Source organism: Mauremys reevesii, linkage group 7 (genome assembly GCF_016161935.1).
Source record: "Mauremys reevesii isolate NIE-2019 linkage group 7, ASM1616193v1, whole genome shotgun sequence".
NCBI lineage: Eukaryota > Metazoa > Chordata > Testudines > Geoemydidae > Mauremys > Mauremys reevesii.
In genome coordinates this window covers 105,922,161-105,947,147 of record NC_052629.1, presented here as the reverse complement: position 1 = coordinate 105,947,147, position 24,987 = coordinate 105,922,161, and the positions used below count along the sequence as shown (strand labels likewise).

The 24,987-nt window shown below is 45.8% G+C and overlaps 2 protein-coding genes across 13 annotated transcripts in view; both read left to right on the top strand.

The window, feature by feature from the left end:
- Positions 1-4,705, top strand: part of UROC1 (urocanate hydratase 1) — a 102,894-nt gene extending 98,189 nt beyond the window's left edge. For 5 of the 9 annotated variants that reach the window (XM_039547106.1, XM_039547108.1, XM_039547105.1 and 2 more), the window contains 2 exons: positions 1,627-1,726; positions 4,472-4,705. In XM_039547106.1, the coding sequence (XP_039403040.1) occupies positions 1,627-1,726; positions 4,472-4,612 (241 nt within the window). In that variant the 3' untranslated portion in view covers positions 4,613-4,705. Of the gene's footprint in view, positions 1-1,626; positions 1,727-4,471 lie in introns of those variants that run through there. The other 4 variants (XR_005601246.1, XM_039547111.1, XM_039547107.1 and 1 more) reach the window with 3 other exon arrangements.
- A 6,693-nt stretch (positions 4,706-11,398) lies between these two features.
- ZXDC (ZXD family zinc finger C) overlaps positions 11,399-24,987 on the top strand; it is a 31,263-nt gene continuing 17,674 nt past the window's right edge. For 3 of the 4 annotated variants that reach the window (XR_005601317.1, XR_005601316.1, XM_039547676.1), the window contains exons 1-8: positions 11,399-12,572; positions 14,016-14,168; positions 15,403-15,481; positions 15,715-15,845; positions 17,115-17,285; positions 19,136-19,821; positions 20,580-20,664; positions 22,478-22,650. Coding sequence is in view for 2 of the 4 variants with exons in the window: in XM_039547676.1 (XP_039403610.1) it covers positions 11,414-12,572; positions 14,016-14,168; positions 15,403-15,481; positions 15,715-15,845; positions 17,115-17,285; positions 19,136-19,821; positions 20,580-20,664; positions 22,478-22,650 (2,637 nt within the window). In the remaining 2 variants the exon portion in view is untranslated. The remainder of the gene's footprint in view (positions 12,573-14,015; positions 14,169-15,402; positions 15,482-15,714; positions 15,846-17,114; positions 17,286-19,135; positions 19,822-20,579; positions 20,665-22,477; positions 22,651-24,987) is intronic. The other variant, XM_039547678.1, reaches the window with a different exon arrangement.

Here is a 24,987-nt window from a genome sequence, read left to right as displayed (position 1 = left end):
GAGGTAATATATTTTATTGGACCAACTTCTGTTGGTGAGAGAGAAGCTTTCAAGCTTACACAGTGGGCTTCTTCCAGGCTAGGAAACATACTCCTAGTGTCACAGCTAAATGGGAGGTGGAACCGATTGTTTAGCATAAGTAGTTAACACACAAGGGACCATTCAAGGTGAAGTGGCCTGTTAACACCCCTCCAGTCATAGGGAGGAAAAGAACAGAGGAGAAAGGGGGATGGCGAAGGCCGTAGCTGTGAGGTTATAGATAAGGCATGGGTATTTTTAGTAAAAGTCATGGACAGGTCACAGGCATAACCAAAAATACACGGCCCCTGACCTGTCCATGACTTGTACTATATACCTCTGACTAAATCTTGGAGAGGGGGCAGCCCGGGGGTTCTGTGGATGCTTGTGGCTGGGGGGGAAGCCCAGGGGATGCCGTGGGTGCTCGGGGGGGGTCTAGGGGCGCCGCAGGTGCTCTGGGGGGTACTGGCGGGGCTGGCAGGCTCCCTACCTGGCTCCTTGTGTCTCCCTAGAAGCGGTGACATGTCCCTCCCTTAGCTCCATGTGCTGCCCCTACCCCAGGCGCTGGCTCCGCAGCTCCCATGGTTGGGAATTGTGGCCAATGGGAGCTGTGGGGGTGGTGCCTGCAGGCGGAGGCAGCGCACAGAGCTAGGAGCTGAGGGAGGGACATGTTGCCACGTCTAGGGAGTCCCCCAAGGTAAGTGCTGTCCAGAGCCCTCACCCCCTCCCACACCCCAACCCTCAGCCCCTTCCGACATGCACCCAAACTCCTGCTGCTGAGACTGCCCCAGCAGCGGCTGGTACAGCTGGCTCAGCAGTTGCCCGAGCTGCTCAGGTGGCCAGCCACACCGGCCACTGCAGAAGTCACCAAGGTCCTGGAAAGTCATAGAATCTGTGACAAACTCGCTGCCTTAGTTATAGATTGTTTTAATAGGCCATAAATCCAGTGCTTTATTCAGTCCTTTCCTCCATATGACTGGAGAGGTGTTCACCTTGAAATATATTTTAATGCCTTATGCTAAACAAACTGTTCCAACTTTTATTTAGCTGATATGGGAGAATTAATAGGTCGGTCTGTCTATCTAGATACCAACAGGACCCCCATCACCGTACTATCTGAATGCTAGACCTGAATGTAGCAAATGTGAAAGGCTTAACCTTTAAGAAGCCCTGTGACTTTAGCTCTTTAATCATCAGGAATGCTGGCATTTCTGTATTTGGGTTTTGTTTTGTTTTAATAAAGCAAGTGCTATGTGGAACATACTGTCCTCAGGAGACTTATAGCAGGCTTAGCTTCTGGCACTGCCACTTGGGTCAGAAATGGGTTTGCTGGCTGGCAGTGTGGGAAAGTACAGAATGGGCTTCCTACCCTTTTCTACACTAGGACTTTGGTTCCTTGTACTGCTAGCTTTCCATCTTTTAAGTACAAAGACTCACTGACTGCATCCTGTATCCAATTTCAGCAATATTATCCATATCAATATTAGCCTAATTTAGATTTTCTCTTTCCCCCAGTGCATCTGACTGGAGGGATACCTTATAGGATTGGTTTGTATAATTAAAAAAAAAAAGATTTATTTTAAAAATGTAAATACTTATATTTTAAAGGGGCGAAGTAATAAATGGAGGATTTGGCCTTGTTCTGGATGGATCGGCAGAGGCCGAGAAACAAGCTAAGATAATGCTCAGCTGGGATGTTTCCAATGGAGTAAGCAAAATCTGCCTTCTGTTTTGACTTGAAATATTGCTTTTCTTCTTCAAAACACAAAAAAATGCTTGGTATCCCAGGAATATGGAAGGTGTACCATGAAATAGGCAGAGTAACTAACTCTGCTAACTGTTCTCTGATATGTACTATTTATGGCCCTGATCCAAACCCCATTGAAGTCAGCGGGAGTCTTTCTATCAACTTTAGTCAACTTCAATGGGCTTTGGTGTCAGACCCTAAAAAAAAGACCCAATAAATGTAGGGCTTTTGGGACCTTATCCTGGGAGGTCAACAGCACCTCAACCAGGGGCGGCTCTAGGAATTTGGCCGCCCCAAGCACGCCGGTCCCGCGGCTCCGGGGGACCTCTTGCAGACGTGCCTGCGGAGGGTCCGCTGGGGCGGCATTTTGCCGGCAGGGCGGCAGGCGGCTCCGGCGGACCTTCCGTAGTCATGCCTGCGGGAGGTCTACCGGAGCTGCGGCAGCAGCAGACCCTCCGCAGGCACGTCTGCGGGAGGTCCACCGGAGCCGCCGGAAGAGCGGACCCTCCACAGTCATGCCTGCGGCAGGTCCATCTGTCCCGCGGCTCCGGTGGACCTCCCGCAGGCATGACTGCGGAAGGTCCGCTGGAGACGCCTGCCTCCCTGCCGGCAAAATGCCGCCCCAAGCGCGTGCTTGGCGCACTGGGGTCTGGAGCCGGCCCTGCCCTCAACCCCCACTGAATTCCCAATGCATAAAAGGCCTGTTTATCTCCAATTTATATCAATGAGAGTTTTTCCAGTATTGTCAGTGGGAAAAGGAGGAACCCCAAGATACCTTTACATTAGGCACCTGTGGCCACTTTTATTCTTGTATATGTGCCACATGTCCCTCAGTCTAGAGTTTCAAACTCAAATCAGTTTATTTATTTGAACTGCAATGGACCATGAGCTTGGGCTGAGTTTCCTTGGCCCGAGGGAGAGTGTAACACATACTAACACAGAGTGATTGTCCTCCTTTAGTGCCGAGACCAATATGGGTTTACGACTCAACTCCCATGCCTGTGCTACTAGAGGTGGTAATTTAGAGCTCATGCTTTTTAGATCCACAGGTCCTGGGTTCAATTTCTATAGACAACGCCTCACAGTGGCATAATTACATAAAGCAAAATTATAAAGGACAAAATGTGTTGCATTTTAGGAAGACTTTGCCTATGCATAATTACTTGATGTGTCTCAGACCAACTGAGGCTATTGCTTGCCAGTTCTGGTGTGGTCTATTTTTGTTTTATTTCTCAGAAGAATTTGATGAAGATGGTTTCCTTCCTTGCATTAGATCTGAAAATGGGTTCTCTCCAGAGAATGTGGTACAAAACCAGTAGGAGGAACTATCCACATGCACTCCCTGTACCAGAGCTGATAGAATAGATAAATCATTGAGGAAGAAGATTAAATTAATCTCTAGACTTGAGTAATGGAAGCCGCTGCTTAACAAGCATAATTTATCAGAGACAGCCTATAAAACAACAGTCTGGTAGAAGATTTACTTGCAGTGTGATTTATTGCATGCAATAGCACAATTTCTCAGCGCGCTGTTTAAAAAAGACAATCTTAGAATATTGTCTATATTCCTACATCCAAAAATGGAAAGAAATTGCACAGTACACATGAAAATATACTGCCAGGAATAATCCTATGTCAGGGGACATTGACTAGTAGTTCTTCTATTTTTATAATCCTCAAAATGTATTAGTTCTAAATTGATCACATGCTTAAGTACTTTGCTGAACTGGGACCTTAAGCATTTGCCTATTTTAACACTTTGAGTCTGACCAAATACTTCAAACACGGATTTGTAATGCATAATACAATAATATTTCTAGGGCCATTGCACATAGGATTGTGCCTGTGTAAAGACTGAGTAAGGAGCTGAAGATTTGGCGGGTGATGCTTGTGTTAAATGACATATTGGATACATGATATAATAAATTAATAATTGAGAATAGTTATATAGCACCAATATACTTGTGACGATCATAGAATATCAGGGTTGGAAGGGACCTCAGGAGGCCATCTAGTCATACCCCCTGCTCAAAGCAGGACCAATCCCCAGATTTTTGCCCCAGATCCCTAAAGGATTGAACTCACAGCCCTGGGTTTAACAGGCCAATACTCACCAGCAAGTTCAGATCTATGTGTTGGTGTTGTGGTTTGGGCATAACTTTGCCATAGACATTCTGAGCCTTCCAGTTCTAGAGACTATGGGCTGAATTCTCCGCTGGTATAAATGGCTTCTACGTCATTTACTTCAGTGGAGCAGGGGTTCAATTTGAAAATATGTTCAGTGATCTCAACATCCTTCCATGTAACTATTTATCCCATGATAAAATCAGTGATTGTTTAAGACAGACCTAGGTCTGAAACAGCAGCTAGTTTTGCAGATCTGGATTGAGATCCATTAATTTTTCCTTGTGAGGGACTTTTGCAAAGCATCTTTTTACAATGTGCCTTGCTCTAGCCAGGGCTATCAGCCCCTAATATTTAACTGGACTAAAATGCATCAAGACCATCCAAAACCTTTTTTTAAAAAATGCTTAGGGTGAAAGAGCAAATGATTTCTTACATTGGTAAAGAAACTGGGAACTAGCATGAGTTTGATAGATTTGTTATCATTAAATTGTGTGCGCGTGTATGGGGAGAGGTGAGATGTGGGGAGATACAGTTGCATTTTTACATCCATTTACTTTCACCTCATTTGTGATCTGACAGGTAGCTAGACGCTGTTGGTCGGGCAACAGTAATGCCTATGAAACAATCTGCCAAGCGATGGAGGAGACTGGTAAATTAAAGGTGACTCTCCCACACAAGGTGGTAGACGAAAGCATTTTGGAGCAAGCCCTGCATCGTTAATTGCATTCTGAATTCATAATGCTCTTTTCAGACGCATTTTGAAGTTGCTTTCTTGTTACCCAACCTCACTCTCTGGTAAGATAATAAACGCTTTGCAAGTGTCTCTCCTATGTGAGCAGTTCTTTTCCTTCATCATTAGCAGGGTAATGCTGAGGCTCCCTACATTTAGGGTCTGATCTAACCTCCACTGAAATCATTGGGAGTTTTTCCATTGACTTAACTGAGTCTACTCCTGCAGTAAGATACTATTCAGTGTGAATAAGGATATTGGAATCAGGGCCTAACTAATTAAGCTACATTTAAAAAAAAAATCCATTCCTGTCTGACTGTTCAGAAATCTGAGCGGTTCCTTGGTCTAGTGCAGGGATACTCAGACCTCAGTGGTTCAGTAGCCAAATTAGTGATCAGCATTACCCTAAAAAGCCACAGTAGTATGAATTCATTGTTTCATTTGCTATTTTTATATGTATATATTATTGTCACAGCAAAATGACTGACCAAGTGTTAGGTTTCAGAGTGGTAGCCGTGTTAGTCTGTATCAGCAAAAACAATGCGAAGTCCTTGTGGCACCTTAGAGACTAACAAATGTATTTGGGCTTAAGCTTTCATGGAGTAGAACCCACTTCATCAGATGCATGAAGTGGAAAATATAGGAGCAGGTATAAATACATACGTGGAGTGGAAACTTTGGAACTCCGCTTCAGGTAGTTGAAGGCTGCTATCAAATCCCCCCTCACTCTTCTCTTCTGCAGACTAAATAAGCCCATTTCCCTCAGCCTCTCCTCATAAGTCATGTGCCCCAGCCCCCTAATCATTTTTATTGTCCTCAGCTGGACTCTCTCCAATTTGTTCACATCCTTTCTGTAGTGGGGGGGCCCAAAACTGGACACAATACTCCAGGTGTGGCCTCACCAGTGCTGAATAGAGGGGAATAATCACTTTCCTCGATCTCTGGTAATGCTCCAATATGCCATTAGCCTTCTTGGCAACAAGGGCACACTGTTGACTCATACCCAGCTTCTTGTCCACTGTAATCCCCAGGTCCTTTTCTGCAGAACTGCCGCTTAGCCAGTCGGTCCCCAGCCTGTAGCAGTGCATGGGATTCTTCCATCCTAAGTGCAGGACTCTGCACTTGTCCTTGTTGAACCTCATAAGATTTCTTTTGGCCCAATACTCCAATTTGTTTAGGTCACTTTGGACCCTATCCCTACCCTCCAGCGTATCTGCCTCTCCCCCCCCAGCTTAGTGTCATCCGCGAACTTGCTTATGGTGCAATCTATCCCTTCATCCAGATCATTAATGAAGATGTTGAACAAAACCGGCACCAGGACCGACCCCTGCGGCACTCCGTTTGATACCGGCTGCCAACTAGACATTGAGCCGTTGATCAGTACCCGTTGAGCCCGATGCTCTAGCCAGCTTTCTATCCACCTTATAGTCCAATCATCCAATCCATACTTTTTTAACTTGCTGGCAAGAATATTGTGGGAGACCATATCAAAAGCTTTGCTAAAGTCAAGGTATATCACGACCACCGCTTTCCCCATATCCACAGAGCCAGTTATCTCATCATAGAAGGCAATCAGGTTGGTCAGGCATGACTTGCTGTGGTGAATCCATGTTGATTGTTCCTGATCACCTTCCTCTCCTCCAAATGCCTCAAAATGGATTCCTTGAGGACCTGGTCCATGATTTTTCCAGGGACAGAGGTGAGGCTGACTAGTCTGTAGTTATACAATATACAACTGTAAATACACACGTTAACCAAATGTCCTGGGAAGTGCAAATAGTGGTCAAAATTGCTACATATTACAGAAGAACAATTGCCAATTTACATATCCATAACTTAAGTAGGTATCAGCCAAAGTTGCCAATCTGTGCTTTGACCTATATACATAATTATTTCCAAAGTACTCCAATTGATTTAAACAAGAGTTGAATTGGGCCCAATGTTAGCATCTTGATAACTGCCTCTTACAAAATCATTACTACTTTTTGACTTCAAAGATATTTTTCTCAGTTTAATGGCATTGGGCGACTGTTTTGTCATGAATAAATGCCCAGCAAATACATCAGTTCTTTTTACTGAAAGAATTTTTTATATAAATTTAACCTAATCCTCACGTGAAAATCCACTGAGGGAAAAGGCTGCCTTATACTAAGGAAATCTTTATTATGAATACGTTAGATTCATTTTCCTTATTTCATACCAGTTATGTTCTGGCAGTGTGCTCAGTATAGCATAACAGACAAAAAGAGACATGGTCCCAAACTCAAAGCTTTTATGATCTGGGCCTGATTCTGCAAACTCTCCCATGCTTATTCCTACCAGAGTCAATGGGAGCACTCATACATCTGGGAGTAAGCATTTGCAGGACCAGGCCATATGTCAACAAACAACGGAACCCAAACATAATCTCCATACAAGATTTATTGGTTGAGGATCAGACTTTCTTGCAATCAGTTTTAGTTAGGCTTGTCTAATTAGCATGAGCAATGCAAGATGGCTGATGGAATAGTAATGAAAGGACTTAAATGAACCCATGAGTAATTCATCATATTTAGTAACGCCCCTTGCCCTTTTTACTAATTGTGATGTATTTTGTACATGTATAGCCCTTTCAGCTGAGAATCTCAAGGCATTTTACAAATGTGAACTAATTGAGCCTCATGATACCCTTGCCAGGGAGGTAAAGGAAACAGATTTCCCATTACCCACCACTGGGATGAAGCAGTAGCTGATTAAGAGCATGCTGAAACCATATGCAAGTCTAGGGCAAAGGTGTTTTTTTTTTCCCTGAGCTTATCTGAACCTTGTCTTGCAGAGAAGCCAGAATTCTGAAGGTGTGATTGCTTAACCCCCTTCCATGGGGAGATTGATGTCATGTCTGGGATGATGACTTCACTGTTGGAGAAACCTTTGAGGGGGAGAGTGTGCTTATTCAAACACATATGTAGTCATAATAAAAGACACCCATGCAATGACTGACACAGTAAATGAATTGCTGTAGCAATGTCCTTTATGAAACTTGCCTCATTGTGAAAGTCCTTCCTTAACTACAAACAGTGTCTTCACGTCCTTCTCCTGCCATGGGAAAGACAAAGCTGCATGTTCTGAAAAAGCTTATGCACAGTTATGGCTACAGGACTTAAATTCACAAAGTGAGGAAGAATAATCTGGAGCTTCAGTTTTTATATCTATCACTGTAGCTGAATTGGTGTTTCGTTTAGATTGGTGAGCTTTGTGGTTCCATAATTCCATAGAGCTTTCATAGCATCTCTGGTGTGTTGTACACATGAGGGATTTTTGGCTTGGGTTTCTTCCTTAGCAATGACAGAGGCCTAGAATTTTGCTAACAATCTACCGTGCTTTCATTTCTCACTCTCCAAACACAGATACTCCCAACTTGTTGAGAAGAATTCCCCAGGCCATATGCTATCCAAGATGCATTTCCTAAGCTAAGAAAAACGGTAATAAGCATTACCACCAGAAGGCATCCAAAACAATTAGATTGCCAGGGCCTGCAGTGATGGGGTGCTGCAGAGGTGCCCCACCACAGGGAAAGTATGAGTAACTCAGAGATAATTCCTTCAGGAACTGGGGGCAATGGCCGGCTTGCCTCTGGGGCTTCTAGTGCTGCATCACCACAACCTATAGGTCTTGTGTATCAGGAGGACTGATATTGTGGCTTCTCTTTTGCACAAGCATGTTATGGAAGGGGATCTCCTTGTGTCTCTACACCCATACATTGCATAAGACTAGCCTGAATGCCCTTATTCCTATTACACACCCATATTAATACACTACAGGAGGCATTCGCAAATAATAGGAGCTTGTTAATTCCTGAATGTTTGTTGGTACTATTATCAGTGAATAAGGGCTCCACATAAAGAAACGAGCCTTGGTGCTCAAGATTAAATACAAAATTATACTGTGAAGAGAAATTAAAGTAATTTTTAAAATAAATGCAAAATGGAACTGTTGGGCTAGTGCTATAGCACCATCTACTGGCTGTTTCTCAGAATACCATTAACATGTAAATTGTAAAAACGAGGAGTCCTTGTAAATTTAAATACATTTGTTAGTCTCTAAGGTGTCACAAGGACTCCTAGTTGTTTTTGCTGATACAGACTAACACGGCTACCACTCTGAAATCTAAATTGTAGTTAATTTGCCCTTTTTGCCTGAAACATGATATAATTTCCTTTTATATGGAAGTAGCAGGAAGGGAGACAGAAGGGCTAAATTCCATTTTCAATTGTGGTCTATGGGCTGGAGCATACATTTTAGACTACATATTACCCTCAAGTCACAGCAGCTCTGTCTCTGATATCAAGGAGAGGTTTTTGCACAAAGATCAAGGATCGCAAACTGACTTCAGCATCTCTCAGTGGGAGAATTTTCTCTCCTTTTTAGGCCCCTATGTTTCTCCTCCTTCCTCAAGCGTCTTTCTGTTTCTTTCCCTCTTTCTTGTCTTTGTGTCTTTCCTCCTTCCTTTGCTCTGCTTTTCCCACCACCCATGGGATTCGTACTGACCCAGTTCCCCATAAACAGATCAGCAATGAAAGTTTATGATGACATGTTCATTGTCAAATTAGGCTTTTTAGAACGACATCCTTATGCTTTGAACCAAGGACTGGAGCAGTCACATCTCTCAGGCCTGGTCTACACATAGTTTTTGTACCGATTTAACTATTTTGATTAGAAAGTGTGTAATAAATTACTAAATAGTTAAAGCTGTACAACCCAGAGTGGGAACATAATATAGAGAGATGCCTTATACTGGTTGATAGCTTATTCCCATAAGCATAAGGAGCATAAGCTAATACCAGAATAATCACCTTTGATATATGTATAATGTTTTCAAATGGATATATAGTTAAAAGCAATACAAAAATTGTGTTAAGTATTGTTTCTGGCTGTTTACAGAGTTAGGCAGACAACACAGCATTAGTTACACTCGGTTCTCATTTGGATTAGCAGGATCACTTCACAAGTATGAGAGCTAGAAGAAACATATTTTTCAGAGGTGCTCGCACTCATGATTTTATTGTGAGCCTTGTGATATTTTCTGTGTTTTAACCTCGTGAACTACAGGTTTCTCGTGAATTTTTGCCCTTGTTCCAAAGGGTTGCCATCTTCCATCAGTTTCAACAGGACTGAAGCATCAGGCAAGATAGTCAATATTTTCCTACAGACTTTGCACGAGGAAGTGTGCCTACCCCTAATAAAGATGGTCATTGTTTTCAATGGAACAGAAGTTAAAAGGAGCCTGGGAGGGGGAGATTGGAATATGGGAGGTCAGAAGGAAAAGCGGAGGATGTGCTGGGGATGGAGGGGGCAGCAGGAGGTTATCAGAGTGGGAATTGGGGAATATGAAGAAGTAGCAGGGTCAGAGAGGTTCCTTGGGCAGGAGGAAGACTGAGGCATGTGCTGGGGAATGTGGAGGAAAGGTGGCAAACAAAGGGGGGATTGGAGAGTTTGGGGTATGGGAGGAGACAGGAGAATGTGGGTGCAGAAGGGGGGCTGAGAGAAGCAAGGGAGAAGGAGTGGGAATTGGAGGAGGCAGGGAGTGCAGAGAGTAGGTGGGGGACAGGAATCTCGGGGAGAACCAAGGGAGAATGTGAGAGGCACTGGGAAGGGGCCAAGGCAGTGAGAAGAGTGAGGCTAGAATGGCAGGGCAGCTCCCCAGGGTTAGGGGAGAACCGGTAGTAGTGACCCTGCCAGGACCAGCAGGCGGGGGAGTGCGTGGGGGGAGGCACATGCCAAGTAGCGTTTAAATCTCACAGACCAACCCATGCAAGTTATTTCTCGATCCCCATGAGCTGTAAACCAAGCTCAGGTTTTGGGATCAGGGCTGATGAGAGTGGGGGGGAGCCGGTACAAATTACCAGGGCCCTGCGGTCCGGATGGGGGCCCGGGATCCGGCTTCCCAGGTCCTGTTTAGCCAGTTCGCCCTTGCTGGGGGCCCAAAAAATGTTTTTCACCGGGGCCCGAACCCGCTCTCGGGGCCCCGCGAGCCCTGGTCTGGCGGCAGTCCGGGCCTTCGGCGGCATTTTGGCAGCGGGGGGCCCTTCAGTGCTGTCGAAGACGCAGAGCAACTGAAAGGCCCCCTGCCACCGAAATGCTGCTGAAGACCCGGACCACCGCCGGGTGAGTACAAGCGCCGCAGCTCCCCTGCTTTTGCCCCAGGCAGGGCCGGCTTTAGGCCGATTCCCCCAATTCCCCCAATTCGGGCCCCGCGCCCTAAAGAAGAGTGCCTAATATTTTAATTTTTACTCACCCAGCGGCGGTCCGGGTCTTGGCCAGCACTTCGGTGGCGGGTCCTTCAGTAGCTCTGGGTCTTCGGTGGCGGGTCCTTCAGTGCCGCCGAAGACCCGGCGCGAGTGAAGGACCTGCCGCCGAAGACCCGGACCACCGCCGAATATTCGAATTGGGCCCCGCACGTCCTAAAGCCTGCCCTGGCCCCAGGCCCCCTGAATCCTCTGGGCGACCCTGCTGGGCGGCCCTGTTTGGGACTGGTGACGAGGCGGGGGTGGCAATAGGGACAAGCCGCCAGCCGTGGGGTTTTGCTGCGGACCCTGCGCTCCATGCTCCCGGCCCGGGCTCTGCTCCAGCCCCAGCGCTCCAGGGAGCCCGTCCTCCCTTCCGTAACACCAGCGGGATCCAGGTGCCGGGTTTTCCCCCGCGCCCCGCCCGGCTCCGCTCTGGATTGTCTGCTCCGGGTTTCCCCCGCCTCCCGCCTGGGCCGGCCCCGCCCCGCGGCTCCGGTTTCAGCCGCTGCTACAGGGACCCCCAAGATGGAAACGCAGGGGCTGCCCGCGGTGGAGGCGGCCCGGGCCCGGCCCGACACCCAACATGGCGGCGGCGCCGCCGCACCGAGCGCCGCGCCCGCCGGCCGCCTGCCCCAGCGGGAGCCGGAGCCGCCGCCCGAGTGGGACCCGGCCGCCGCCGCCGCCTCGGGCCTGTACATGAGCTTCCCGGTGATGCTGCTGGAGGAGAAGCAGGAGCCGGGCCCCAGCGCCGCCCTCGGCCCCCCCCCGGCGCCCGGCCCCGACAGCGACGGCCTCCTGCTCGTCTTCAACCTGGTGCGGGGCGCGGCGGAGCCGGGGCCGGGCCGGGCGGCGGGGAGAACGGCCGCACCGAGCCTCCCCGCGGGGAGCAGGGGAGGCTCCCGGCCGGCCCCGCCGCCACCGCCGCTGATGCTGGCCCCGCCGCCGGGTCCGGGCGCGTCTGCTGCGCCGCCCCGGCGGGGAGCGGAGGCGGCGGAGGGCGCGGGCCAGGCTGGCTCGGGCCCCGGCGCCTTCTCCGGCACCATCACCATCAACAACCAGAGCCTGCTGGTGCGGATCGAGAACGGGGTCCTGACCCTGGGGCCGGGCGCCGCCGAGCCGGGGCCGCCTGCTCCCGCCGGGGCCGCGCCGGAGCCGGCCGCCCTCCAGGACCCATCGCCGCTGCCCAGCCGGGCCGAGCCCCCCGGCTCGGAGGGGGAGGCGGCGGGCGGGGAGGTCCCGGGCCCGGCCTCGGGGGGCTCCCGGGCGCTGCTGGTCTATCACTGCCCCGAGCCCCGCTGCACCGAGACCTTCTCCCGCAAGCAGCAGGTGCGGCTGCACCGGCAGGCGGCTCACGGGGGGCCCGGGCCGGGCGGCGGCGGGCGGGCGGCGCGGCCCTTCGGCTGCCCAGTGCCCGGCTGCGCCTGGTCCTTCGCCACCGCCTACAAGCTGCGGCGCCACCTGCACTCGCACGACAAGCTGCGGCCCTTCGCCTGCGCCGCGCCCGGCTGCACCAAGCGCTTCACCACGGTCTACAACCTGCGGGCGCACGGCCGGGCGCACGAGCAGGAGGCGGCGCACAAGTGCGAGGCCTGCGGGCAGCGCTTCCCCAGCGCCGCGCGCCTCGGAGCGCACCAGCGGCGGAGCCACCTGGAGCCCGACCGGCCCTACCGCTGCGAGTTCCCCGGTAATCCTCAGCCCTCGCCCTTCCTCTCGGGCCTTACTGGGGATAGGGGTGCGCTTAGTGCCTACGCACTGGCACAGTCCCACGCCCCGATAGACCTACACCCGGCCCGGCCGGCGACCCTCCCCGGGGAAACTGGTCTGGGGACGCCCCAGCCCCATCTAGGATCATGGGACTTGTGAGAGCTACTAGGGAGCCTGCCTGGGAGAAATGGGGCGGGGCATGAATTACAGCATTGGTGGGACCACTGGGGGTCACCTGCCTCTTTGGAACAGGGAGGAGAGCTGGTTTGTGTGGGGAGACTTCATAGAGCAACTGCCTGGCTGGGGGCGGGGGTGTCACAGTTCTGACCCAAGAGGCAGACGTCCCCTTTTAGACCCCTAGAATTGTTCATGAATCAGTCCTGTCACATGGCCCCCTAATTAAACATCAAGCAGTGCTGATCTTGTTCGGATCCCTTAAGAGGTGTATTCTATGCACTATTCTGGTAACTTCAAATAGTATATGAATGTTTCTCATCCATTGGTGATTGACGGAGGTTTTGTTTCTAGCCCTGTCATGAACCAATCAATATTCTCACAATCTTTTCAAATAATCTAAATCATAGATATTTTTGATGATTAAATGTAGGTGAGGTACTTACTTGAGCACTACTATGCTGCAGTGTTTCTTTGGGGTCAGATGGTATATTTATATGCAAGGGTGGCTAACCTGGAGTCCCTTCTTTAGACTGTTTTGTAGGTTTGATACAATGCTTATCTTGCCTGTTGGTCATCTCTAGCTTGTGCTACCACACTTCTATTTTACCCTGATGTCTGGGACGGACAGTTGGAATCTTTTGATCTCCATCTTTTGTCCCTTATCAGCGAGAGATCCCTCAGAGTTTGCTGATTGAATAACAGCAAAAAGGAAAAAGATACCACTCAGCATATCTCCATTAGACTTACATAGTGCTTTGATCAATGTACAATAGTAGAACAATTTTTTTAATCTGTGAGCACTGTCCTCACTTCTGTCTTCTAATCTGTTGATGTGTATCAGTCCGCCAGCTTAAATTGCACTAGCTCTGCTTTTCTCTGTGCCCAAAACATACCATATCTAGGTGGATATTCAGTTCCAACCCATAGTTGCAAACCCTGAAGTATGGTATAGAGCAGGGATTCTCAAACTGGAGGTTGTGAGTGACCCCTGAAAGGGTCATGAAGAGGTCACAGGCTGTCAGCATCCACCAGCAAGCCCCACTTTGCCTCCAGCATTTATAACTGTGTTAAATGTGTGTTTTAAAATTAAAACAAGTGTTCTTAATTTATAAAGGGGGGGTCACACTCACAGGCTTACTGTGTGAAAGAGGTCACCAATACAAAAGTTTGAGAACCACTGGTATAGAGTTTAATTTGCCTATTTTGAGTGTGACACTAAGCTGATGATGTTTCTCTCTTTCCTTAGGTTGTGAGAGAACCTTTATCACAGTGAGTGCATTATTTTCTCATAATCGAGCCCACTTCAGAGAGCAAGAACAGTTCTCCTGTTCTTTCCCTGGTTGTAGCAAGCAGTATGACAAAGCCTGCCGACTGAAAATCCACATGAGAAGTCACACAGGTATTCAGCAGGGTAGTTCATAAATTGGGATAGTTGAATATATAAAGCGATATTGAGTCAAATGCAGCCTCAAGCTTTAGCCATTTATAAAAGCAGTCTTTACAAACCTAATGCCAATAAGATTTTTTTAAAATGTCAATAGAAACACCCCTTAAATGTTTGTGACCAAGAATTGGAAGAGCGAGAACCTGAAAATGACTCTAAACAACTGTCTGTGACTTATAAGTGACAGTCAACTTCATCTGGTCAATTTAAAAAAGAAACTTAAATTAAAAGTAGTTCTATACCTTTTCCTCTCTCCTTCTGACATTTTTTGTGGCTTTACAATCACACTTTATTGTCTCTTACCATTTTTTCCCCCTCTCTGTTACCGTGTGAAAGATTATGGAAACAGGAGGCAATTGACTGTAGACCAAGTTCTATCACTTGCATAGAACAAACTGCAAGAGTAGAGAAATATTTTAGTAATTTGAAATGTTTACAACAATGGTTGGTAAAACATCTTCAGGGAAAAGTGGATTTTATTGACTTTTTGTAAGTGGACTGCCTGTTAGTTTGGACAGCAAAATATAACTGAGAGAAATGGGGAAAAACAAATGCTCACAAACTATTACGTAAACAGTGAAAAGCAAACTGGGTTTTAAAAAAATCTGGTTGTCCAAATTAATATAGGACCATCTCCTACAGTTGGATCTATGTAGCTGGATCCATGCACCTGCATGGATGCCTTCGGATTCCATGGGAACTTAAGGGTCTGCCCATGCAGATCCACTTGCAGGACATGGCCGGTAGATAAGGAAACTTGTTTGATAACTGTAAAATGATATTTTAGTTTCTTTTAACTTTTTAAAATAACTGAGGGTATGTCTACACGGGGGGGGGGGGGGGGAATATTGCAGTGAGTCTGAGTCCAAGTCAGCTGACTTGGGCTTGCGCTACAGGGCTAAAAATAGCCATGCGGACATTCCCACTCGGCAGCGAAACCTGGGGAGGGTCTCCGAGCCCAGCCTCCAGCTGGAGTGGGAATGTCTGCACTGCTATTTTTAGCCCCTACAGAATGAGCCTGAGTCAATTGACCCAGGCTCAGAGACTCATTGCTGCAGGGGGAGGGGAGGATTGGGTTGTAGTGTAGATGTCCCTTAAGTTATTTTGAGACTTCATAATATCAGCATGTATTTTTGTTACTATATGATTAAATATTTTTTTTGTTTGGTTTTGTTTTTTGTTTTTTTAGGTGAAAGGCCTTTTATCTGTGATTCTGAAGGTTGTGGCTGGTCTTTCACCAGCATGTCCAAGCTACTAAGACATAAGAGGTAAAAAAAAAAAAAAGAGAAAATAAAATAAAATAAAAAGTTATGCTTAAAAACAAAACCATGCCAAAACCCAACACATGGCTTACTTGTCAGTTCTTTGCATTGGCTAAATGTGTTCTAATGCAGATAGTTGTTTTAAGAGTGAGTTTTAAAATCAGAGTGGTTGTAATTTATGCTAGAAATGAGCATGTAGTGAACTTAAGTTTGGGAATAGTAATCTCCCTTTTTTGTAGGAAACATGAAGATGACAGGAGGTTTACATGTCCAGTAGAAGGCTGTGGGAAATCCTTCACAAGAGCAGAACACTTGAAAGGCCATAGTATAACTCACCTAGGCACAAAACCATTTGAATGTCCAGTGGAAGGTACGGTTTGTTTGTGGTCCTGTGTGCTGTTACTAGAGCTGTTACTTTGGTAGGTGCAGGGTCCTGCCCGGTCAAGGCTCACTGAAGGACTGGAGCCTTGGGTATTTAAAGTCATATTTTACTTTTTTTAAACCTTTTTGTAGCTTATTTTTTTAAAGAACATCTAATTGAATAAACCATATTGTCCCAGACATGGAGGAGACAGGGGAAATGGCTAGCAGATCATTGTCGCTTGATTTTTTCTTATCAGTTAGTGATAAAAGAAAATCAACACCTCCTTTAGATTTAAGACTATGTGATACTGTCTAGACACTGTTTATCTTTTCAGTTGATTAATTGTTCCCTATGGATAAAGTGCTTGTGAAAAATTATTTTGATGTGTGTGTGGCTGCAGGAGGGAAGAATCACAAGCAATGATAAAATGAAGATGTCTGCTCAGCATCCAATTGATGTTCAGATGAATCTAATAGGCTGGTTGGTCATATTTAACAGGGATAGAAAGTTATGCAGAAGAGTTATAATGGCCTTTTTCTATAACTCTGTAGTAAATTTACCTCTCCAGTACTGGTGGTCACCTTGGGTTGCCTCTTCCAGCAAAAAAGTCTCTGCAGAACTACAAATATCCATTAAGGGGTAATTAAGTGGCTAAAGGTATATGGGGAGCTTACAGATAAGACCCATGGTTTTAAAATGAATACAAGCAAAAGATTTGTGGATCCAGCTGCTGCAGGAAATCATTGAGGCACAGTCTCTAGTGGGATTTTTAAAAGGGTTTAGATAAGTGTGGTATAAATAGACACAAGACCATTTACCCAACTTCCTGGCTGAACAAGGAACGTTGATACTTACACTTCATGGCATAAAACAAAGTGGTTTTTGTCCTGTGGTCGTCAGGAAGCATTTCCTCCTCCCTTATGCTTTCACCAGTGGCCATTATCAAATGCTTCTATTTAAGGTGTCTTCATGGCACTTTTCACTAAATCATTTGGATTTTTTGCTGCTCTTGGAAGCAGGATGCTGGACTAGATGCATCAGCGGTCTGCTCTGATGTGGCATTTCTTCTGCTCCTTTGAAACTCTGCTTCTTTGCTTTGTGCTGCTTTTTTCAACTTCCTGTATTTATGTATGGCATCCGTGCTCAAGTGCTGCAAGTTAACTAACTAGAACATTTTATTTAGGTAACTTTGAGATGTTTACCAGGGAATTCTAAATACTACTTTTAAGTTAAAACTAAGAAAGATCCTGTAATATGCTGTGTATCATGTTGCAGGTTGTTGTGCAAAATTCTCTGCACGCAGCAGTTTGTATATTCACTCCAAGAAACATCTTCAAGATGTGGATTCATCGAAGACCCGTTGCCCAGTGTCCAGTTGTAATAAATTGTTCACTTCCAAGCACAGTATGAAGACTCACATGGTCAAACAGCACAACTTCAGTCCAGGTATAATAGTTTAGCCTCAAAATACGGCTGGGGCAAAGGGAAGCCTAAACACTATGTATATCAGGCAAAAACGGGGGGTGAAATCCTGGCCTCATTGAAGTCAACAGCAAGACTCTGACTTCAGTGGGGCCAGGATTTTTTCTTTCTGTGTATGTATATGATATAAAATCTTCAGTGGGAGCTGTGACTAGGGCTTGACTTGTGGTTTCCGGAAGTCAGTAACATCTTGAATTAAAGCAGCTCTTGAAGATTTTTCAATATATTCTTTCTAAAACCTGATAATGAGGACTTAAAACCAAAATACTCTTAAGTCCTAACTTGTATCATGGACCACTTTGAGAGTATTTTGGAGAGTATAAGTGTATGTAGAAATTCCTGTGCTGAAAGGAACTGTGTTGTCCAGCAGTACAAACAAATAATGTTACTGTATAATTGTTTGCTGGATATGAGATTCTTCATCACAGTGGAACATTAGTAAACATTGTTAAAGTAATTTTGTCTTTCAGTGATGTGGCAAACTTAAAAATTCATCCTACTTTTATCTAGACAACTAACTGAAGCAAAATAAGGCAGAGCTCAAAGTCCCACATTGGAAGCGTAGTGAATAGGAAAGAGAATAATAATTGTTTCAGTGTTCTAAATATGTATACACAGATGAGACACTTCTGTACAATATTTTTGGTAAGAATGGGAGGAGGATACGTTACACAGGAAACTAATACTTGATTGAAACTATACTTCTACCCCGATATAACACAATCTGATAGAACACAAATTCGGATATAATGCGGTAAAGCAGTGTTCCAGGAGGGTGGGGCTGCGCGCTCTGGCGGATCAAAGCAAGTTTGATATAACGCGGTTTCACCTATAATGTGGTAATTTTTTTTGACTCCTGACGACAGCGTTATATCGGGGTAGAGGTGTATTTTTCTTCTGATTGGGTGGGAGGGATAGCTCAGTGGTTTGAGCATTGTCCTGCTAAACCCAGGGTTGTGAGTTCAGTCCTTGAGGGGGCCACCTAGGGATCTGGGGTAAAAATCAGTACTTGGTCCTGCTAGTGAAGGCAGGGGGCTGGACTTGATGACCTTTCAAGGTCCCTTCCAGTTCTAAGAGATTGGTATAAGCTTGTTTTCCTCTCTAATTCTGGTTTAGAAAAGTGGGTTTAATTTAGGAAATATTTTTAGCCTATAATTTTAAGGATACTCTATCTTCAGACACTTGTGTGCAGTGTTTTTTCTTCCCTATTAAATTCTCATGTGTCTGGTACAAGTGTGTTGCTTATAAACCCCACAGTTTCTGAGGTCAGTAATGTATCAGAGGGGTAGCCGTGTTAGTCTGGTTCTGTAAACTGTGGCAGCAGCATGAGCTATATATAAGAAAGCAAGAAGCAAGCTAGAGATAACGAGGTTAGATCAGTCAGGGAGGATGAGGCCCTGTTCTAGCAGTTGAAGTGTGAAAACCAAGGGAGGAGAAACTGGTTCTGTAATTGGCAAGCCATTCACAGTCTTTGTTTAGTCCTGAGCTGATGGTGTCAAATTTGCAGATGAACTGGAGCTCAGCAGTTTCTCTTTGAAGTCTGGTCCTAAAGTTTTTTTGCTGTAGGAGGTCAGTAATGTTGCTTCATTTGTTTGCAGTGTATGTAAACTTAAGAGTTCTGTTGGCATCGTACCTGTTCTGGAAAAAGTATCCGTATGTTCTATTAGTTATTAGTGTGTGTCTTTGGGGCTTCTGTGTATTCCCACTTTTGAGTGTTGTACCCCTTGAGCTATAGGTAGTGGCACACAACCCCCTTTTCTTTATCATTTGACTGTTGCATTTTCAACAAGTTTAATACATGTATTATATTTCAGATCTCTTAACCCAGCTTGAAGCAACCAGTTCCCTCACGCCTAGTAGTGAACTCACCAGTCCAGGACAAAATGACCTCAGCAACATAGACCTTGTGTCCCTTTTCTCCAATGTGTCTGGTAACAATTCTGGGATTGCAACAGATATGGCTTTAGTAAACTCTGGAATTGTCACCATAGATGTTGCTTCCGTAGGCTCTACGCTTGGTGGAAACCTTTCTGTCAATAGCAATTCCCTCGGTCAAACAGTTGACCCTTTGATATTGGTGGCAAGTAGTGATATTCCACATAGCCTGGACAGTTCTCTCTTGATGGGAACCACTGCTACAGTTTTACAGCAAAGTACTTCAAATCTGGATGATGTACAGACTGTAAATGCAGAAGCCTTGGGTTCGCTAGCATCTTTATCAGTGAAGAATTCCAGTCAAGACCTGCATGGTTTGACATCCAGCAATAATCTAACGTTAGACACTACCACTTTGACCCCTTCCAGCAGCCTTGGTGGAAGCAATGGACCTGAGTTACTGACACCAACTAAAGCTGAACGAAACTTGCTTCCTAGCTCGGATGTTGTTGGTCAACAGGAAGGCAGTAAAGTGGTGACACAGTTTGTGTTCTCCAACCCTCCAGGAAGCTACAGTGCTCAGAAAGAAATGGATCTTAGCACAGTGACTTGCAGCTCATTTTTGGTATGCAGTAACTATATTCAGTTGTCCCCAGATGACTGAAGCACCTTAACTTTGAGGATACTCCATTGCTGCTTGCAACTTATGGGCAGACCTTTCATACTGATTTACCCAATTACATGGGTTTTTTTCATGAAGGATGTAGAACTCTGTATTGACTAAATATGTTGTTAGACATGGATTCAACATGGTGAAAAATTCTTTAAAAGGCCTGAATTGTGAGGGTGGGGGAGGGAGGATCGTGTTCAAAGTTTAAAAAAAAAAAAAAGGTTCAAAATTAACCCCCCAAGGGTGAAGTGGGACTAACAAGAAAGCATAAGGAGGGGAATATACGGTATGTCCTGTGTGTATTAGTTTCAGGGAAGGGTTTGGGGATGGAAAGTAACTGAAATTGTTAGTCTTCGTTCCCATATCTATCTTTAATGCTGCTTCTGGGAAACCATTCCCTTTCCAGTACTGTGTAAAGATAACTGTTTATTTTCAATATAAAATGTTTCCCTTATCACCATGACCTTATTGAAAATGCTGATAAACATGGAAGTGTATTTAACCTTAGATGCCAGATACATGCAGGGGACCGATTATAATTTTGATTGCTACTGTTTGAAAAACTTACTCATTTTAAATCCCAATCAACCAGTGTTAGATGAATATACAGGATAATGTAGAAGATTATGAGCAATGAGTAATTCGTTAGCCTGGCTACATTAGCTTAATTTGTTGTTTCAAACGTGTATAAAACATATCTCTTGTTTGATTAGGAGAGCGGGGGATCTGCAAGGACAGACTACAGAGCCATTCAGCTAGCCAAGAAAAGAAAACAGAAAGGGAATGGGAGCAGCACAGGTGAGGAGGCATTTGCCTTGCTGAATCTAGTAACTTGCAATGAAGTGGGAGTATCTCTCTTTCAAATAGATAAACTTATTGTAATCAGCAACAAAGTCTGAGTGAGGTGTGCTTTTTGTAGGTGATTAAGATGGTCTTCTTGCATGGAGTTTAAAATTCATTGAGAGTTTAAAAAACCCCACACTTGGGTTTTCCCTTTCTGTTAAAGGGACCCTGGTAGGTTAAAGTTATATTTTTAAACTCCCCCTTCCCTCACCCTCAATATCATTTACTTACTCTACTCAGAGGATTATCCTTAATTTATTAAAACCAAAAGAATTTTAAAAATCTAATTTGCTATTTGTGCTTTTTATCCACTCTTTGCATTTTATTTTACTCAACATGGACAATGAATGAAAACAGACTAGTCAGTTTCACCTCTAGGTCATGCACTAGCACAGTGCTGCAGCGTTAGCTTGCAAGCAGGGTAGGGGAATTTATTTGACTTTTTTTTTTTTTTAATTGAAACCTTTCTATTAACCTTCAATCTCGTGTAGCAGATTTTTATAAAACACAAACTTGGGGGGGCATAGTTTACATAACTATCCCGTTTGTTTTCTTCCCCTTAAACTACAGTGGAACTCATAGCCGTCTGTTGATGTGCACTGTTGCTTTGTTAGGTCAAATGTATTCCATGACTCGCTAAACTTGCCCAGAAAAAATAACGAAACAACAAGAGACAGCTATTTGAGTTGCTGCTGCCCTCAAGGGGAAAGGAACATCACACTAAACAATTTTTTCCCTTGCGTTTCTTGTTGCCTCCTATCTCTGAAAATCAAGGCGACAGTTGTTTTTAGTTATGTCTCAAGGTAAGCAAAGGATTACACTTCCAAATTAAACATTATCATGTCTCTTGCTTTATAGCACTATGCATGTATGCACTTTCTCTTCTTTTAAAAAATACTGTTTTGTCTAGGAAATAGAGGACTAGCCTTCTTTTTGTCTGTTTTATGAAGTGATCTGTAATTATGGCAGCTTGTCCAAAATGCATGCTTGGTGATATCCTAGCTTGAAAGGAGACTTGATTGAATTTGCCCCTGTTCTGTAAAACAGAGCTAGAAAATTCCCAGTTCCCTTCTTAAACAAGATTCCTTGTGTCATGTCTGACATGTCACCTACCAGTTACTTAGTGACCACCATTTACTTTCAGAGACAATCAGTTCCTCTTTTTGTTTCCCTCCCATGCACACATTTCCCCTGGTATAGAGTAATAAAAACTTCTATATAGTATTTCAGACAAGTCTTGCATCTTAAAATGCATTAACAGAATTTAAATGGACACTCAAAAGTTGAAAGTCCTAGTTTAAAAATGTTTACCTGTTAACATTTAAAGTAAAAAAACCAAAACACAAACACCTGATAATTGAAAAGATCTAATGTGTATTATCCCCAAATTATGCTTTTTAATTTTCTTTTGGCATCTTATTCAGCACAAACAATGAAGAATGTTACTTTTAATCATAGTCTTTTCTTGTTCTCCTGGGTAATGTGATGTCTATATTGAGAAATATGCAGGGAAATATTTAAATTAAAAGAAACCTTTAACTGAAATTTAAACAGAAAAAAATTAAAATATAGGCTACATAAAATTTTACAATCTCTACCTTTGAGCCTAACTACTTTAACGGTTATAGTTGGTTAATAGTAAAAGGAGACAAACTAACTAGAGGCAAGGGAGAAAAGATGTTTTCAGGTGAAATTTGACAAGTCCCACGGAGAAACTTACCAAAGAATCAGACGTTCCAACATAATTAATAAAATAACTTTATTTCAGCAGCACCAAATTCCGGCCAGAGGAAAAGCAAAGGTGGTAAAGTGAGTCCTACCAGCTTCTCATCTACCAGTCATGGCAATCGATTGTGTGGCAACATTGTTTTGCCAAATGGAGGCCTAACAATAAGGGATCCAGCAACTGGCGCACAGTATGTGCAAATTCAGCTACTTCAAGTAAGAACACATGAATAAAACATACAGTCTGCCCAGTTCTCTAATGATTTGCCAGTTCACACAGAAGAATCTGACTGTCCTTTCAAATCAGATATAGTCTTCTCCTGTATTAATATTGTGATTGTTGCATGATACCAAGGTACTTGGTGAGTAATATATTGCTGATCTGTTTTTAAGACTGTTGCCCAAAAAGAGCATTTTTTTCTCCTCAGGGTGAGTGTCCCTTCACACACTTATTGCTAATAATAGAACTGTTTTTCCAAGCATCTTAAAAATCATTACAAAAGTAATTGGAGTGAAGAGGGCCGGTTCAAATGGTTTCCTTAGAGAGCCACTTTATGGGGGGACCTTATACCCCACCCTTAGCTGATAATGAAAAATGAATGCTGTAGTATAAATTAAAACTCTTCTGTAAATATTCCCCTTATTCATGCACATGTCGGGGGGGAGGGTTAGACACAGCTAAGGTGATGAGGAGACTGAGAGTTAAGAACACAGGCAGCATGAAGCGGCATGGCAGAAGCCTTGCAGGCAGCACTAAAAAGCCACAGGAGTGGGTCCTTGAGGAAACACTATTCAGGAATGAGAACAGCCCCAAGAGTGGGGGCTAGGAAGGAAAGATGCTGACCTGCCCTGCACTATATCCAGTAATAACACACGCAAATTACATTATTCTTTGAGTGCTTGCTCATATCACTGGCAGTGAATATATGACCCTGCTAACCTGGCGCCGCCTCAGTTCCTTCTTATCGCCAGTGACGGTCATTGGAACTGCAGTGGTTTGCTATTGCAAGTGCTTCTTGTTTCTCATAGTAGTTGTAGTTTTGTAGTCTGGTAGCGATAATTGTTGTTAGTTATAGTAATTGGGGTAGGAGTGGGAGTTCTCCCCCTCCCTGCCCCAACTTTCCTGTTCCCCATGAGGCTCAGGGCATGCCTCAATCCCAAGGTTTAAACCCTGCAGATCCTGCCATAAGCCCATGACAATGAGCGACCCCCATGACACTTGTCTTGTGTGTCTGGGGAGGCACACGAAACTGACCGGTGCAAGATCTGTAAAGGCTTTCATTCCAGGACGAAAAAGGAGCGAGACTGTCACCTGAAGCAGTTCCTGATGGGGGCAGCTCTTCGTCCCCAGCCAGCTTTGGCCTGGTAGGATCCGGCGCTGAGCTCCTCCATGCGGAGTGCACAGGTCTTCATCCACGAAGTGTTGCCAAGGAAGGACTCTGGGCATAGAGACCCTTGGCACTGGCACTCCCTGGCACCGAGGCTGGTGGAGGCAGCGCGACACTGCTCCCATTCCCCGGTACCACAGAAGCGGTGCTGCAAGCAGGACAGGGGTTGATCTCTGGCGCTGAGGACAGCTGCCTTTGAAAGCGCCACTGGTGTGCTTCCTGGGGAGGAGCACCCAGCGACGACAGCCCAGGAGACGGCACCGACAACTTCGGCCCTGCAAGGCGGGACGTCAGGTCTGGTGCTCGTGGACTCTCTGGGCCAGGTGATGGAGGACATCGAGTCGCCATCCACCCTGGGACATCTGCGAGGGACTTAAGCACCATGATGGCGTCACAGTCCCCAGCCAGTCAGGAGAAGCCTCTGGTACTGCAGCGCATGACACTGTCTCAAGGCAAGCCCATGATGTTGACGCAATCAGCTGCATTTCTATGGCTTCGCTCTGACTTGCAGCACCAGTCCCCGGCAGGTCCTGCTCCCAGCACCGCTCGTGGCACTACTCGACTTCTCACTGGCACTCCACGTCACGGCACCGCTCCCCAGATTCCTGGCACCAATCACAGGCACAGCTCCGATCAGCACCGCCCTGGCCTTCGCGTTCCAGTTCTTTGTCTTCGGCGGAGACACAAATCGGACTGTAGGCATCGGGATGTGGGTGCAGGGCCATGGCATGTGCAGTGGCCATTCTGAACCCCCTGGGCACACCACCAGGCCCAGGGCACCCTCTCCAAGGGCTCTCACTCAGTGGTGTCAGAGCCACAGTTACCTGCAGCATCAATGAGTTGCCCCACCCCTAGGGGTTCTGAGGTGACCTCAGTACAGACCACCCCACCACCTCTGGAGCCTGCTCCCACCACCAGCATGGACCCTGGGGCAGTTAGTGGAGAAGGAGAGGCTGTGCAGGATGTCCCCAGGGACCTGGAGGGCCACGAGAACCCTGTACCCCCACTGGCATCATTGTTGTCCTCCCTGGAGGAAGCAGTGGCGGGGACCTCTGCCTCAGGACTGCACCGTATAGACAGTCACACCCACCAGGACCTGCCGCACAGGGTAGCGTGTAACATGGGCCTGCAGGCTGAGGAGGTGGTGGAGCTGGAGGACCGGAGG